Source organism: Erpetoichthys calabaricus, chromosome 1, assembly GCF_900747795.2.
Source record: "Erpetoichthys calabaricus chromosome 1, fErpCal1.3, whole genome shotgun sequence".
Lineage (NCBI taxonomy): Eukaryota > Metazoa > Chordata > Cladistia > Polypteriformes > Polypteridae > Erpetoichthys > Erpetoichthys calabaricus.
This window is the reverse complement of record NC_041394.2, coordinates 75,688,144-75,705,197: the sequence shown is the minus strand read 5'-3', so window position 1 is coordinate 75,705,197 and position 17,054 is coordinate 75,688,144. Positions and strand designations below refer to the sequence as shown.

Sequence of the window (17,054 nt, the reverse complement as noted above, 5' to 3'; positions counted from 1 at the left end):
ATTTATCAGTCGGGCGGCACGGTGGCGCAGTGGGTAGCGCTGCTGCCTCGCAGTTGGGAGATCTGGGGACCTGGGTTCGCTTCCCGGGTCCTCCCTGCGTGGAGTTTGCATGTTCTCCCCGTGTCTGCGTGGGTTTCCTCCGGGCGCTCCAGTTTCCTCCCACAGTACAAAGACATGCAGGTTAGATGGATTGGAGATTCTAAATTGGCCCTAGTGTGTGCTTGGTGTGTGGGTGTGTTTGTGTGTGTCCTGCAGTGGGCTGGCACCCTGCCCAAGATTGTTTCCTGCCTTGTGCCCTGTGTTGGCTGGGATTGGCTCCAGCAGACCCCCGTGACCCTGTGTTCGGATTCAGCGGGTTGGAAAATGGATGGATGGATGGATGGATTTATCAGTCCATAACACTTGTCTTCAAGTCTGCAGTAGTTGACAACCGATATTTCAAGGCCCTTATTTTGTAGTTTAAGGAATGGCTTTCTTACTGCTACTCACCTTGTCAAACCTGCAGCACAAAGTATCCTCTTCACAGAAGAAACTAAGACTTGTTTTTTTTGACCACTTTTGAGTTGTGCTTGAAGCTGTTGTGCTGCAGAACATCTGTAGGTTTTAATCTATTAGTTGTTCCTTGAAGAAGGCCCATTTGTAATATTCTTAAAATTTCCTTTTTTTCAGCTTCTGCTAACCTAAACTTTAAATTTAAACCTCTGGCAGTATACTGCTTACCTTTTCATCATTTTAGGTCCTTCACTGCATTTCAGCTGAATAAATATGAAGAAAAACTGCAGTACTAGGGTGTTATTCTGTGTTAGCCATTATGGATGTAGTGAGAAGTTAAGCAAAATGACACCTTTTATTGGCTAACTACAAAGATTACAATATGCATGCTTTCAAGGCAACTCAGGCCCCTTCTTCAGGCAAGATGTAATCACTGGAACTAGAAAAATTGAGGTGTTCTAAAACCTTTGACTGGTAGTTAATTTGAAATGGATTAATTTGCCATTTTTGCCATAAATCTACAGTACACTCATCCATCCATCCATCCATCCATCCATCCATCCATCCATCCATCCATCCATCCTCTTCTGCTTATCTGAGGTTGGGTCGCGGGGGCAGCAGCTTGAGCAGAGATACCCAGACTTCCCTCTCCCCGGCCACTTCTTCTAGCTAGCTAGTCCCTCCAGCGTGTCCTGGGTCTTCCCCGGGGCAATAAAACATAATGATTGTGAAACACTTTTCATTTTTCAGACCCTTTGCTGAGGCATTCCAGATTCTGGTATGACACATCCCGTTTGCATTAAGTATCCTTGCAATATGTCTAGAGCTAGACTGGAGTCCACTTATGGCAAATTTAATTGTTGAACATTGTTTAGAACGTCACACTAGTCCCACAATTCACACTGAATGTCAGGACATAAACCAAGCCATTTAGTCCAAGGAATTCTCCGTTGACCTCTGCAATAAAACTGTGGTGAGGCATATATCAGGACAAGGGTAAAAAAACAATTTATAAAGCTTTGAGTGTTCCTAGGACCACAGTGGGCTCAATAACAGTGAATTGGAACGCCAGGACTCTTCTTAGAGTTGGCCATTTGGCCAACGTGAAAAAACAGGTAAGAAGGGGATATGTCAGCAAACTGATCAAAAACCCAATGGTCACTCTAACAGAGATTTAGAATTCTTCAGATGAAATGGGAAAACATTTCAGAAGGATCAATCTTGCATTTACTGTATGTTAGAGTGGCTAGATTGAGGTCACTCTTGACTAAAAGGCATATGGTAGTTTAAGGGACTCTAACAGCATGAGTAAAAGATTATTTTATCTGATGAGATAAAAATTGTACTCTTTGGGCTGAACTACAAGCAAAATGTCTGGTGAAGACCAGGCACTGTTCATCACCTGCCTAATACTACCATTAAGGTGAAGCATGGTGGTGTCAGCATCATGCTATAGGACAGGTTCTCGGTATCAGGGACATGGAGACTGGTCAGAACTAACAGAAGGTTGAATGCAGCCAAATACAGAGAGAAAACCTTGAAGAAAACCTGCTCCATTGTTCACATGACCTCAGACTGGGTCAACAGTTTCAGCATGACAACGACCTGAAGCATACAGTCAAGAAAATACTGCAGGGGCCTCAGGACAAGTCATTGACTGTCCTTGAGTGGCCCTGCAAAGCACAGACTTAAAGCCCATAGAACATGTGTGGAGAGATCTGATGATGGCAGTTTACAGACATTTCCCATTAAATCTAACGGCGCTGGAGAGGATTAGCCAGGGCGAATAGGAATAAACTTTCCAAATCTGGGTGTGCAAAACATTCAGAGACTTGCCCAAGAAGACTCAAAACTGTAATTACTGCCAAAGGGTGCTTTTACAAAGTACTGCATTAAGAGTCCAAATGCTTATATGAATTAGAGATTTCAGTTTTTGATTTTCAAAAAAATGTGCAAAATTTTCTGAAAGTATGTTTTCACTTTGTCATTATGGGTTACCAAGTGTAGATGAGCAAAAACGGTACAATTATCCATACACTATATAGTAAGGATGAAAGACCAACAGTGTTAAAAGTTGGAGATTACACTATCTTTAAAGAATAAAACAGAATAATTAGTAATGGTAGTTGTTTAAAAATATATTCTTAGCAAAGGAGGTTGTAAGAGGATACCATTCTACAGCATCTGTACAGTATCATCCTTGTTATTTGATCCACCAGCTAAAATACTTATTTTTTTCTGGTGTTTTTCTTAATCTGTTCTTTCAATGTTTTATTAACTTACGCATTTATGATTGGAAAGAATATATACTGCTCAAAAAAATTTAAGGAACACTTTTTAATCAGGGTATAGCATCAAGTCGATGAAACTTCTGGGCTATTGATCTGGTCAGTTAAGTAGCAGAGGGGGTTGTTAATCAGTTTCAGCTGCTTTGATGTTAATGAAATTAACAACAGGTGCACCAGAGGGGCAACAATGAGATGGCTCCCAAAACAGGAATGGTTTAAAAGGTGGAGGTCACTGACATTTTCCCTCCTTATCTTTTCTGACTGTTTTTTTTTTTTACTAGTTTTTCATTTGGCTACAGTCAGTGTCATTACTGGTAGCATGAGGCGATACCCAGAGCCTACTGAGGTTGCACAGGTAGTCCATCTTCTCCAAGATGGCACATCAATACGTGCCATTGCCAGAAGGTTTGCTGTGTCTCCCAGTACAGTCTCAAGGGCATGGAGGAAATTCCAGGAGACAGGCAGCTACACCAGGAGAGTTGGACAGGGCCGTAGAAGGTCCTTAACCCATTGGCAGGACCGGTATCTTCTCCTTTGGGCAAGAAGCAACAGGATGAGCACTTCCACAGCCCTACAAAATGGCCTCCAGCAGGCCACTGGTGTGAATGTCTCTGCCCATACAATCAGAAACAGACTACATGAGGGTGGCCTGAGAGCCTGACGTCCTCTAGTGGGCCCTGTGCTCACTGCCTGGCACCGTGGAGCTCGATTGGCATTTGTCATAGAATACCAGAATTGGCAGGTCCTCCACTGGCAACCTGTGCTTTTCACAGATGAGAGCAGACGTGAAAGGGTCTGGAGAAGCTGTGTAGAACGTTATTGCTGCCTGCAACATCGTTCAGCATGACCGGTTTGGTGGTGGGTCAGTCATGGTCTGGGGGGGCATATCCATGTAGGGACACACAGACCCCTACAGGCTAGACAACAGCACCTTTGACTGCCATTAGGTATCGGGATGAAATCCTTGGACCCATTGTTAGAACTTATGCTGGTGCAGTGTGTCCTGGGTTCTTCCTGGTGCACGAAAATGCCCGGCCTCATGTGGCAAGAATATGCAGGCAGTTCCTGGAGGATGAAGGAATTGATACCATTGACTGGCCCCCATGCTTGCCTGACCTAAATCCAATAGAACACCTTGGGACATTATGTTTTGGTCCATCCAATGCCACCAGGTTGCACCTCAGACTGTCCAGGAGCTCAGTGATGCCCTGGTCCAGATCTGGGAGGAGATCCCCTAGGACACCATCCATTGTCTCATTAGGAACATGCCCCAATGTTGTTAGGCATGCATACAAGCACGTAGGGGCCATACAAAATACCGAGTACGATTTTGAGTTGCTGCAATGACATTTTGGCAAAATGGACTAGCCTGCCGCATCATTTTTTCACTTTGATTTTCAGGGTGTCTTTGAATTGAGCCCACTACAGGTTGATAATTTAATTTCCATCAAACGATGTGGAATCCTTTCATTCCTAACACATTACCCAATCCATATCAGTATAGATTTACAGCAAGATTTTTTCCCATTGAAATCTGATGCGTTTTCAAACTGTTCCTTTAATTTTTTGAGCAGTTTATTTTATTATTTTGTTTTATGAACAGACAGGTTGGAGCCACATAGCAATAGGAATTCTGTCTTCTCCATAGAACGTCTCCACAGTAGGGCAACCCCAAAATAATCCCATTTAGCAAACATTAAATCTCAGACCAGAAGAATTGTTACAGCAAAACCCAAATCTAGCTGTTCAAGCAAAGTAGCCAGCAAATCTGGATCAGCTGAAATTGTTTTTATGGAAGAATGGACACAAGTGCCTCAAGCAGACATGAGAGCAATATGATTAAAAACTAGAGGGCAAAGCTCCCGAGTCCGATTCTCTTAACCAAAGTTAATTTTGGCCTACAAACCAAATGCAAAAAAAAAATCCTACTATGTTAATAAGAAATTTTCCTGTGCAATATTCTTAATATCCATCAGGGGTCAATATATTCTTGATCACCTTCTTAATTTTATACTGACACATGCTGAAAAAAAGTGAACAGAAGGAGAATCTGAAACACTGAACAGCCTTAGTTTAAAGAAAACTATCAGAAACATTCCTGTTTTTACAAACGTGAAAGGAATGTGATTTATTTGCAAAGACAATGTTCTTCAAGGAGTTCAGTATTTGATGCTACACTAACACAAAACATGTTATTTCTGAGATGTGAGATGAAACATGGAACAGGAAACTTAAGGAATTAAAAGTAGGTTGAATAGATAACCTGACTATATGTTTCCTTCCAGGATAATCATCCTAAATAAAAACTAAGCTATGAAAATCAACAGAGATATGTAGGATTAACTCTATAAATCCTGCTTATATTACCTTTGTAATGGTTTTCTATGGCTTATGCACAGAATCAACTTTAAATTTTAATGGGCATAATCAGTTTTAAGACCCATCTTCACATTGGTGATGGACTTTTTTACCTGCTTCTAACAACATGCATTTTCACACTAATCTGGGTATAGCTCCCTAACTGAACAGGAGCATTTGCCGCTGGCTGTGTGCTATGTTGGCACACTCTGCTTAAAAGACTGAATTGCACCTTAAAATCAATTATTTAAATTTATAAAGAAAATAAAAAACAAACTTAAAAAAATAAATTATTTATTTTAGCCCTACACCCTTTTCCCAAAATGCCTTCTCACAAATGCATCAATAAAATCGCATTCTGTGCAACAAAGAATTATTTTGGGTCCCATGGGACGATCACAGCGTAGGAGGTCCCAACAAAAAGGTTTTACAGCATTTCACATAACAATCAAGTGCTACAAAGGCTATTTACAGTAGAGGCAATAACTGCAAAAAGTGGAAACTCCTTTACCCCGGAATGTCACTCCTTAATGTAAGTACCCAGTTAAAGGTAACAGTTTAAACCTATGGTATTCGAAATATGTCACAGGATATACCAGAAGAGCAAAATTGACATATTCTAGTATTTTGTTATACTTTTCATTTTTAAGTTTAGGTGATGGTTGGTTATCCATGTTGTTTAAAGCAGTTTTACTAGGGACACTTTTTTATCACAATTTTATCCTCTAACAGTTCGACAGAAGCTTAATAATCCATTTTGACATGATCTAGAACAACAGAATAGACAGAATGACAGAAACATTATAACAGATAGTACTTTCAACCCTGCAGTTTGACCCTGTGTCCTATTTGCTGATGATGTTTCAGCTCTGGAAGGCAGAAATATTGAGCACCCCTGCTATAGGAATTACTGATTGCAGATATAACTGCTAATATGTGAGTTAATAATTTTAACTAATTTGCCAAATATAAATTACTGAGTTAGCTGCTAAGTAAAGATGTCTTTTTAATAAATAATAAAATAATAAATAGTTTTAGATGTGTTTCCATTATGCATTATATACTAATAAAAGATTTCTTGTAGATTATTTATTTTATACATGATAATTAGGGGTTCATATATGTAAAGCACTACAAAAAGAATATGATAAATATTTTAGAAAAAAATAGACAAAATCTTAGTGGTTTTAAGACAGACATCTTGTCTGTTTTCTTTACCAATTTATTACCCATTTAACGTTGGATGATGCCAACAAGCTGGAGTCTATGATATACGAATAACAAATGTAAGAAGAAGTTATCTGTTCAGCATAAGACATAAGACCTGATAGCTTGTTTGTGGGCTTTGGAAGGAGGTCAGCGTTCAAAAATACATATATTCATAAGTAAATACAGTAAATGCATTATACATTTTGATAAACACTATAAATAGTGATAAGAAAAAGTGTTTTATTACATGTATTCCTAAGGGTAGCTTTATTTTATTTAAGCTGTCAAATGACGCAAAATCACCTCTGATGTCACAGAATAAGGGATGTCACCAAAGCATTAATTTGTAGGAGGATTCTAACTAATGTGATCATCCTCACTCCTCCTCCAATCTCTTTTTCTAAGTACAGTACCTATTCCTCTGCTATCTCTGCTCAGCTGCCATCATCCTTCACTACATTCTCTGTGACCTGTAATCTTTTACATGTTTAACCACTCCTGTCAGCTTCTTCCTTAGGACAAGTGACTGTGCAGCTTTTTAGTCACCCTGATGTCAATTGTGAGCACAAAGTTGTCAAAGTATTTATGTAGTTAACTTGTGCTCCTGTATGGTATTATAAACTATTATTATTGCTGATACTAAATTATGGTATTTTACTTTCTTATATATTATACATTTATCAATAAAAATGTATCTATCCATCATTATCAAAGCTGTTAAATTCAGTAAAGGGTAAGGGGTGGGGGTGAGGATAGAAGCATCAAATGCAGGCAGGATGCAAAAAGGATGTGATGCCAATTCAAGGCACACTCATTCACACAAACACCTACACTCAATAGTCTGGGGTCAATTTAGATTTGCCAATTAAGCTACAGTAAGCTGCACTTGTTTGGAATATGAGATGAAAATATTTAAAAATACATTGAAAGGCATTGGTCCATTTAAGAGGTTCAAACATTAAAAAAATAAAACATAGAATTAGGAGTTGGTTGTAACCACATTTTACACTTAAGACAGAAACAACACATGAGGAAAACAATTACATTCATATCTTGCAATCTACACAGCAGAATAAAGCCATAACTTTTTGTGCAGTTTAACCTTCAACCACAAACATTAACAACAAGCATTATTTGTCATTTTCTCAATGAGCTCCTCTGTAAATTTATACTGTAGTATTTATTAATGGCTACTTTTTTATTCTAGTTTACATGAACTATTCAATAATGGATTCATTGAACAGTTTATCAGATGCCAAAAATACTACTAAAGCACTGTAAACAAGGATTTCAGATGAAATCATAAAGTAACCTACTGTAGATGAACCAATTGCAGAACAGCAATACATACACAACAATCTAAGCCAGTGAAGGCCTTGTACGGATGCAATTTGAGTTGCTGATAATAATGATTAACTTTCATTATTTATTAGTAATGTTAATGAGAGGACTTTGAAAACCAGGGTATTAATTATGTAAAGGAAAAAAAATATTTGAGTTCTTTTTTGAGAAAAGGCATTTTGTGATTGGGTTTTAATTTCTGTATTGTGCCCAATGATGTCAAGTTAGGCTATTGTGGATTATGCAGATTTGGTCATGAATGAATGGATGGATGGAAAACATTATTTGGAATAAAAATGTAATACATTTCTGGTCAGTAGTCATTTTTGCATATATAGATTGTGATACTTGTTTTAGACACTGATGAAAATGCAGTGATTTGTTGAAATTTTATATCCGGTTTAAATGATTTTTAATGATCTAGTTGTATGTAATAAACTACAAGGTTAGAGTGACCCCCTGCAGTTCTTTTTTCACTTTCAGTCATGAGCAACATTCAGTATTTCAGATCAGCTTTATTAACAAGTTAATTAAATTGTTTATGCCTGAATAGTTTAAATAAACATTACATGTTCGTAAATACATTTTGTGTGCTGTAATGTGTAAATATTTGTTACATTGTTAGAATAGATAATTATATCGCATAATACTAATTAGTGTTCAAAAGGTAAGATAACCGATCCTTACAGGGAACATTGCTATTGACTCGCCTTCCTGTTTCATTGAATGGCTATGAACTATATGGCTAGTTGTCAGTTGCCTAGACAGACTTTATTTTTGAAAATGGACACACAACAAAGAACTGCTCATAAATGGGTCAGTACTGTCTGGGAGTAGTTTCAGTATGATACTGACAGTAACAAAGGCAAATGTCTATCCAATGACACAGCAGAATTAGTCAGACAAAATTAAAAACACTCTTTAAATGCTTTCATAAACAAGTCTATAAAGAGGTCAAAGTCCGTGATATGGTGAAAAATATACAAACCTATACAAGAAGGTAAAATGACAGGCTACATTGGTCAACAAACTAACTTTGCCTATGCAGAAAGCTTCCATTTGGTCAGGTTGTCTGAATTACCTGCCTTCATAAGATACTGTGAAGAAGTCCATCCAATATTTAAAATGACCAATATTGCCCAAGTAAACAGATAGACATGGTAGAACACGACTGACATGCTTTTTAAAACATTCTGGAGATAAATCTCTATATAGATGGCTACAGCAAAAATGGCCTCTCTGAATCTTTTACAAGCATATATGTGTGAGCTTGCATTCCCTTTGCTATACAAGCAGAGAGTGCATTTCTTAGTCTTCATCAAACAGCCATTTTTTTAGCCACAATGAAAACTATACTGAAATAATAGTCTCAAAGCAAAAACTAATTAAGGTGAGTTACAAAAAATAAAAATGATCTACAACTAAATTGAAAATGAAATCATAATTTTATTGAAATAAACACCACTATTAAAAAATGCAACTAAAAAAATTTGTCCCTGCCAGACCAGCAATCTTCTGTGAATTGTACAATAAATAGATATCATTTCAAAAAAACGGTTTTCTATATTGTGAAAATTCAAAAGCATATAAACATCACAAATAAAATTAAAACAGTACTCCCAGTATTCTCTTTTGAGGTTAACCTGTATTGTGCTTGTTAGGAGATAAACACCTTTAACCAGTAACATCTTGCAGATTTTGCATGTAAACTTGATCTTTGACGTTTACCAGTGTGAATCTCATATTTGAAATTATCCCCTTACTTAATTCGTCCTTCCAGTGGATGTAATGCCAAATTAAGATCATTCATAACTGGCAACTGTGTCAGAGTCTTTTGTTATTAAGGGTTTCACAGTATTTATCTGCCAGGTCACGATATTGAATCTTAAACAACTGAAATAAAGTTAAATTGAAAAACTGTAAGGAATTTATGGGTGGAGAAGAATGTGTCAGAAAAGTCCATTGACAGATCTGGTATATTTCACATTCTGCAACTTCATTTTTTCAGATTCATTAGTTATTACTATAATATATTTTCAGGTTTTCTATATTAATGATTTAGAACCCTACCAGTTCATGATAATATTATTAAGTTATCTTGCTATTTACACTATAAATATTAAATTTTTTCCCCCTGTATTTGTTCTTGCATGGCTCAAGATTTATTCTATAATTCATTTTTTTTTCTTCACATAACTAGAGAAGCTTGGTCCTTATGCGAAAATGAGTACATTTGTTTATAAGGAAATGTTGAATAATGTTTTAAGTGGGTATACAGGCTGCTAAGGTTTTATTTCTCACTTGGTTTGCAAGTGTGCAGAAGGTGTTATGTCTCATATATGCAATATGACATCGGAGGAGGCACACAAATGTCAGTAAAATACATACCAAAAGAACAAAATGAAACTGCAAAAAAGAATCAATTCTCTTTACTGTATTTGAAAGCTAACAGGGAGCTTCCACAGAAATAAAATTAATACTAACATACCTCTAAAGGGGATTAATATGTACAATTTACTTTGTAAACTGGTGGTGTTGAAAAGAATTAACAAAATTTCATTTTAGCAGTTTCAATTATGTACAGTAAATGGAAATGACTGTGCCTAAATGCAATAGTGTAATTAAAACATTGTTCATTCCAGGAATGCAAAAACAACTGCAATTGCCACTGTCTCCAAATAGGCAAGGCAAAGTATGCAAACTATTTTTATTATGCTCCACATAATAAGTGGATTATAGAAGGCACAAAAAAATCTGTAAGTGAATGAACAGATTTAACAGCCTCATTAATACTCAGGCAACAATGAATGAGGCTGACATATGGAACACCAACTACACGTTGACATCTCTGTTTTGCTACACTCTGCTGTGTGTTATTGTTTGGGTGTTATACCAAATTTTAACTTTAATGCTATTATTTTGCTTTGTTTTGTTTTCTGCTAAGTGGTTGTGAACACAGTTTTTATAGGATTTTTCCCCTTTTAGAAACAAACACTGGTACAGTGGGCCACAATGTTTGGTGAATATTGTGGATAGCAGAAGTAGTATGTCACATTAACTCATATTAAGCAGATACATCTAGTGTCCTGTCCCATTTTTGGAATTCTTGCATCACTGGCTCCAGCACCTAAAATTAAATTAACTTGAGAAGGTGAGTGAACGTTTGCATTCTAATAGAGAACAGTAGGCAGTCACTCCCCTATCCTTAAAGAAGGTATCAAAAATAAGATAGGTGCATTTTGTCAGCTGCACTGATTTAAGGATATTGTGTGCACGCAATCTTAATTGTAGAGATGATTCTCACAATTGAAATACTGAACATTGCAAACTAAATGAGGTTTGGAGATCTTGGTTTTAAGTCCCAGAGTGCACCGCTGTTTTTACTCTATGCATTCATTCTGTTTTGTAGCCAAGTCAGTTTACACTAAATCAGAATGGGTCACATTTATTTTGGTTAATGCTAGTCTGTCCTTTACAATATGCACTGTTAATAAGCTGTGTCACTTTGGCTAGACATTAGGGACTTTCATGGCTAGTCAGTAGAACATGATCCCAATTATTTTTAAATGTTTTCCAATAACCTCTTTAGAAGTTATTAAGACTTCCTTAAGCTCACAGTGCCTCAGACTACTGCATCACAGCCTCTACGCTGAACTTATTGGCACACGACAGAAGAACATCAGACTGTAGGATTATAGCATTCTCCTAACTGAAGCTAGCACACTTTACAGCCAGAGGTTTCAACTAGAGTTTAGCATGACAGTTATAATCAATTCTAAGCCAATGTGTACCTGCTGAAGCTGTACCCAAACCTAACCACAACCAATGAAGTATAAACCCACACCTGGGTGTTAATGTCTTACTATTCTCATCACATACAAGTTTATTGTAAAGATACTTGTAAACATCTTCATTCTTTAAATTGTGGAACTCCCTAATTCACCTTTGGGTTGCTAGGGGTTGTGACCTATCCCAGCAGCATCAAGCACCATCAACCTTGTATATGGTAACATTCTATCGTAGAACACAGTCATTCACAGTCATGCAGTTTATACTGTTTTTAATACTAATACCAGTAATCAGTACCAGGCTATATAAATGTAATGAATTATTATTATTATTATTATTATAGTTTGAAGTCCTTTCTAGTAATGGAAAAATGTAAGGAACCAGACCTATTCAAGGTTCTGGTGTTAGTGGAGTAGCAGCATTATAGTTAAGAATCAACCCAATGGCAGGTCTGCTGAACCTGTTTAATCCAATGTCATAGTCATAAGGATCCAGAGTGCTTCTCAGCAGCAGTGATTGCAAAGCACAATCTATCCCTGAACAGGGCCAGAGTCCAACACGGGCACCACTCACATACACACTGACTTTAGCTCATATTTAACAAAGTTGCAGTCACCAAACAGGGTTGGATGACTCAGACATGACATCAAACTGGAACTGTGATTAACGGAAGCTGCATGCTGTTTTCTTGTTTAGGTCGCTAAATTCATTGTCCCTGTATGTTTACCCATTCCTGTTTAACAATAATGCAAGAAGGTTAAAACCCCTTATTAACCACATTAAAATCAAGAAAACCTTTTACAGGTTTGTATTCACTCATTTACACTTCCAATTTGAGCTTTCCCACTCAGAACTATGTTATGCAAGTCAACGAAGAGGTACAAAAAGTTGAGGATCACTTCCTCCTATAAATGTTGCCGAAGGAAAAAATAAAGGAGAAAGAGGATTCATATCAGAAATGCATTAAGCACAAGATAGAACAGGGCTGAGCAGCATCTTGATCTTTTCCCACTGCTGAAGACAGCCCCTTAACAGTGCTAAACTAAAAAAAAGACAACAGGTTAGCTTTACACGTGCTCCTTATACTTTGCGCAAAAGACGACAGCAGTATGATGCTCCAATTTCAAAAAAGTACAGACGCCAGGTGAAGAAAAAATATGTAGAAGATTGTTTTCAACTGTTTGGTTTCCTCAAGCTATCTAGCAAGCAACTGGCCACACAATGGTTAGCAGTACTACTTGACAGCGCCAGAGTCTTGTGTTCAAGTTATACAGTGTGTGTTGTCTGTGTGTTCTTTACATGTTATTGTTGCTTGTCCTCTATCACCTTAAAATTGTGCAATTCTAAACCTGATGTGTTGCTTTTTCAGTGTAGGTAGTTCATAAGCATTTATTTGCTTGTGCACTGGCTGGCTGCAAGACTCTGGCTGCAAGACAAGATAATGGCACTGTCATAGTATATCACATTGATATATCCATCTCCATTGACATTAGCAAAAGAGTGACAGAAATCATTAGTTATGTTAATGTTATATATGTCTACACATATAAAGGAACATTCTGATTTGGACCCACCAAAATTTTTATGGTAACAATGTCCTTGGATAATGCCTCTGCTCATCAATTAAATTCAGGTTTATTTTTGTACAGCATTCTTCACTGAGGGAAGATATAAAACATCAGTGTTGACCACTGACCTCTGACATGGTCACCTGGCACCAAACGGAGTTATGAGGAAACTCTGTATTTTAAATGTTGTGTCTGTCCAATACAATCCACGCCTACGTAAGAAATCCAGTATCAATTTATCATTTGTGTTTATTTCAGACAAGCCATTCCTCCCAATCTTTGCTCTCCATTTATCTGTACCATGCCCCATGCAAAGTCTCTCAGTAGGACTGCAGCGTCAAAAGTAGTTCAATTTGAAAGAAAGGGGCTGAAGCTGATGAAGAAAATTGAAAAACACACTTAAGCACAGTATTTGTCTAGGACCTAGACGTTTCAAATGAAGATGGTCTCTCCCACTCTGGCCCAAACAGGCATGTTGAGTTTCAAAACCCTCCAGCTGCTGTACAGCTGTTGCATGTACCACTGGATAAGATGGCTCACTCAATAAAGCTTTGAGCTGTACGGAGGAAAACTTTGACTACTAATTTATGTGAAACTAAAATCAAAGAGGAATGAAGAATAATGACTGTTCAAATATGGATGAATTAAATTTTTTTTTAATTAAATTTTTAACTTTTCATAAAAATCACTCTTTTTTTGGAATATTTTCAGACAGTTTCAAGGACACTAATCATTTCTGAACAAATTATTTTACCAAATGACTCGGTATGAGATGCTAGAGTACATTCTTTCAATTTATGAATAAATCTGATAAATTATTTTTAACAAATCAGAAAGCTTCTGTAGCATAAGATCATACTGAAGTACTATACAGACTATTGCAATAATACTCACATGATCTCAACAATCTCCTTGGGCCCCTGAACCTGCCCAACTACAGTATCACGAGGAGTGTTTTTAACCCATCCCACTAGCTTCAATTTCCGACCTTGCTCCTCAGTGTACTGAAACATATAAAATAAAAACAAAGAAACCATATACTCAGAAGAGGCTATTGTTCTTCCATATATACATCTAATTCACCTCTAAATGTTTTGCTGCCTGTTTTATAATACTTGCAAAAGAGCTTCAACTGTAGGAGTAAAACTTGGTTCACAGTGGTTAGTTATATTTTGCATTTAATTTCAATTAAACTTTGAATTAAAAATGAAGGCATTGATATTATTAATATCAAACAGTTTTACCTTTTGTTTCCCTATAACCCATTACATCGAAAAAGTTTGTCTGCATTACATATCTCAGATACTGAACATAAATATCCAGTTCTGAGACTCAAAAATTCACTAGTACAATATTGAAGGTGTATTTTACTTGTATTATCATACTCTTATATATCTTAAACAATAAAATGACCGTGGGATAGCACATTTTTATAAAAAGAATAAAGACTTTAGAATAAAGAATAAAACAAATGCATTTAACAGAATAAATCACCGTTATACTTACTTACCGTGTGAATTTGTAAATGCATACTTCATGTTCTTAAACAAACAGGGAGTTTGGAAGATATTAACATTGAAGTAAACTTTTATTTTCCCAAATAAGGATCAACTGATCTTTGTCTTGTATGCATTAAGCATCAGTCTAAGAGAGTTTAATGAGTATTGATATGTGATCTTTCATGGTTTAAACCATTTTACTTTAACAATTACATTACAAAGAGTATTATAATAAGAACAAAATCAAATATTGCTTCAGGTAAGTTATTGATGATACTAAGAATACTAAGAGATTGCTTTTTCCCCTCCATATAAAAAAAATACATTTTACTTTTATTAAAACTATACTCAAAGGTACAGTGACATGATGGCACAGTGGTTGATGCTGCTTCTTCACAGTTGCAAATTCAAAAACCTGTCTTGACTCCACCTTTATGGAATTTGGTTTTACTCCCAGTGCCTGTGTAAGCTTCTCTCCAAGTAATCCAGTTGTCCTCCTAACATCCCAAAGTCATGCATGTTAGGTTAACAGGTGATTGCAAATTGTCCATGTATGAGTGAATGTGTGTTACTTGTGATGTACTGACTCTCTATTAGGATATTTCCTGACTTTGTTCAGTGTTGTCATAAACAGGCTATGGTCCCTGTGACCAAGGTCTAAATAAGCGGGGTAACAAAATGGAGGCAAGGATGGGTTTGTTAAGTGACAGAAGGCTGTAATAATCATTAAAATAAGAAAGGCACAGTGCTCCTTCCAACAATTTTAAATGCTGTCAATGTCAACAATACAGCCACATACAGACAGTAAAACCCTTCATTAAATACACCTTTCTTTAGTGGACTTTCCTCTGATATGGATAAATATCTAATTGCAAGATTTGTTTTGTTTTACTTACTCTCAAATGTTCTCAAGCATAAAACAGAGCAAGTGGAGGCTTTATCTCAGCTTTATGTCTATAGTGCTACATTACTGCAACTCAGTATGACTTATGCTGCACCACAGATATAGATTCTATTTGTTTTCCCTTTGTTATTGCTGCCAGGTGACATTACGTTAATATACTTGCAATCTATTTTTATTTATATTGTTAATATGTACAAGCTTTATAAACCTAACTTACGTGGTGTTCTGGTGCTGTGGTTAATGCTGAGATGAAATTCCAGGATCCCAGACACTGAGTTTGTAGCGTTTGTTCATTCTCTTTTGATCACTCTGTTTTTCCTTCACTTTCCCAAAAAAGCATTTTAGGTTAATTTGCAACTCTAAATTGGCCTGCAAGGAGTGTGTGTATGAGAGTGCCCTGAGAGGGCCTGGTACCAAGTCCAGAGTTGGTTCATAGCCTTTCTTCCCATCTTTCCCCAGTGCTGCTGAGACAGACACCAACTCTTGCGATCATGATAAGTACGTTAAAAGATATTGAATAAGAATGCAATGATTTGCAAATCTCATAAACCCATATTTATTCACAATAGAACACAGAAAAAAATATCAAATTTTTAAAGTGAGATATTTCAAAATGTCATGAAAAATATTAGCTCATTTTGAATTTGATAGTAGCAACACGTCTCAAAAAAGTTGGGATGGCAAAACAAAAGGCTGGAAAGGTAAGTGGTACTAAAAAGAAACAGCTGGAGGAACATTCTGCAACTAATTAGGTTAACTGGCAACAAGTCAGTATCTCAGATGTAAAGAGAGGCAAAGATAGGCAAAGGTTCACCAATCTGCAAAAACTGTGCCTACAGATTGTGGATCAATTTCAGAATAATGTTTCTCAACGTAAAATTGCGAAGACTTTCAATATATCATCATCTACAATACATAATATCAAAAGATTCTGAGAATCTGGAGAAACCTCTGTGCACAAAGGACGAGGCCGAAAATCAATACTGGATGCCCGTGATCTTCTGGCCCTCAGGCAGCACTGCATTAAAAACAGGCATGATTCTGTCATGGAAATCGCTGCATGGGCTCAGGAACACTTCTAGAAATCATTGTCTGTGAACATAATTTCCCATGCCATCCACAACTGCAGGTTAAAGTTCTATTATGCAAAGAAGAAGCCATATGTGACCATGATCCAGAAACGCTGCCATCTTCTCTGTGTCAAAGCTCTTCAAAATGGACTGAAGCAAAGTGGAAAACTGTTCTGCGGTCAGACCAATCGAAATTTGAAATTATTTTGGAAAACATGCAGTAGATGGCGCATCCTCCCAACTAAAGTGGAGAGGGACCATCCAGCTTGTTATCAGTGCTCATTTCAAAAGCCTGTATCTCTGTTGTATAGAGGGGTGCATTACTGCCTATGTAGCTGTTAGCTTGCACATCTGGAAAGGCGCTATCAATGCTGAAAGGTATATTGGGTTTAAGAGCAACATATGCTCCCATCCAGACAACATCTTTTTCAGGGAAGGCCTTGCATATTTCACCTTAACAATGCTAAATTACATACTACATCTATGACAACACTGTGGTGGGTTGGCACCCTGCCCAGGATTGGTTCCTGCCTTGT

General features: G+C 37.0%; 1 protein-coding gene across 2 annotated transcripts in view; it reads right to left on the bottom strand.

The window, feature by feature from the left end:
• LOC114652121 (acylphosphatase-2-like) overlaps window positions 1-17,054 on the bottom strand; it is a 53,377-nt gene that overhangs the window by 34,674 nt on the left and 1,649 nt on the right. For both annotated transcript variants that reach the window (XM_028802329.2, XM_051935383.1), the window contains one exon: window positions 13,940-14,049. In XM_028802329.2, the coding sequence (XP_028658162.1) occupies window positions 13,940-14,049 (110 nt within the window). The remainder of the gene's footprint in view (window positions 1-13,939; window positions 14,050-17,054) is intronic.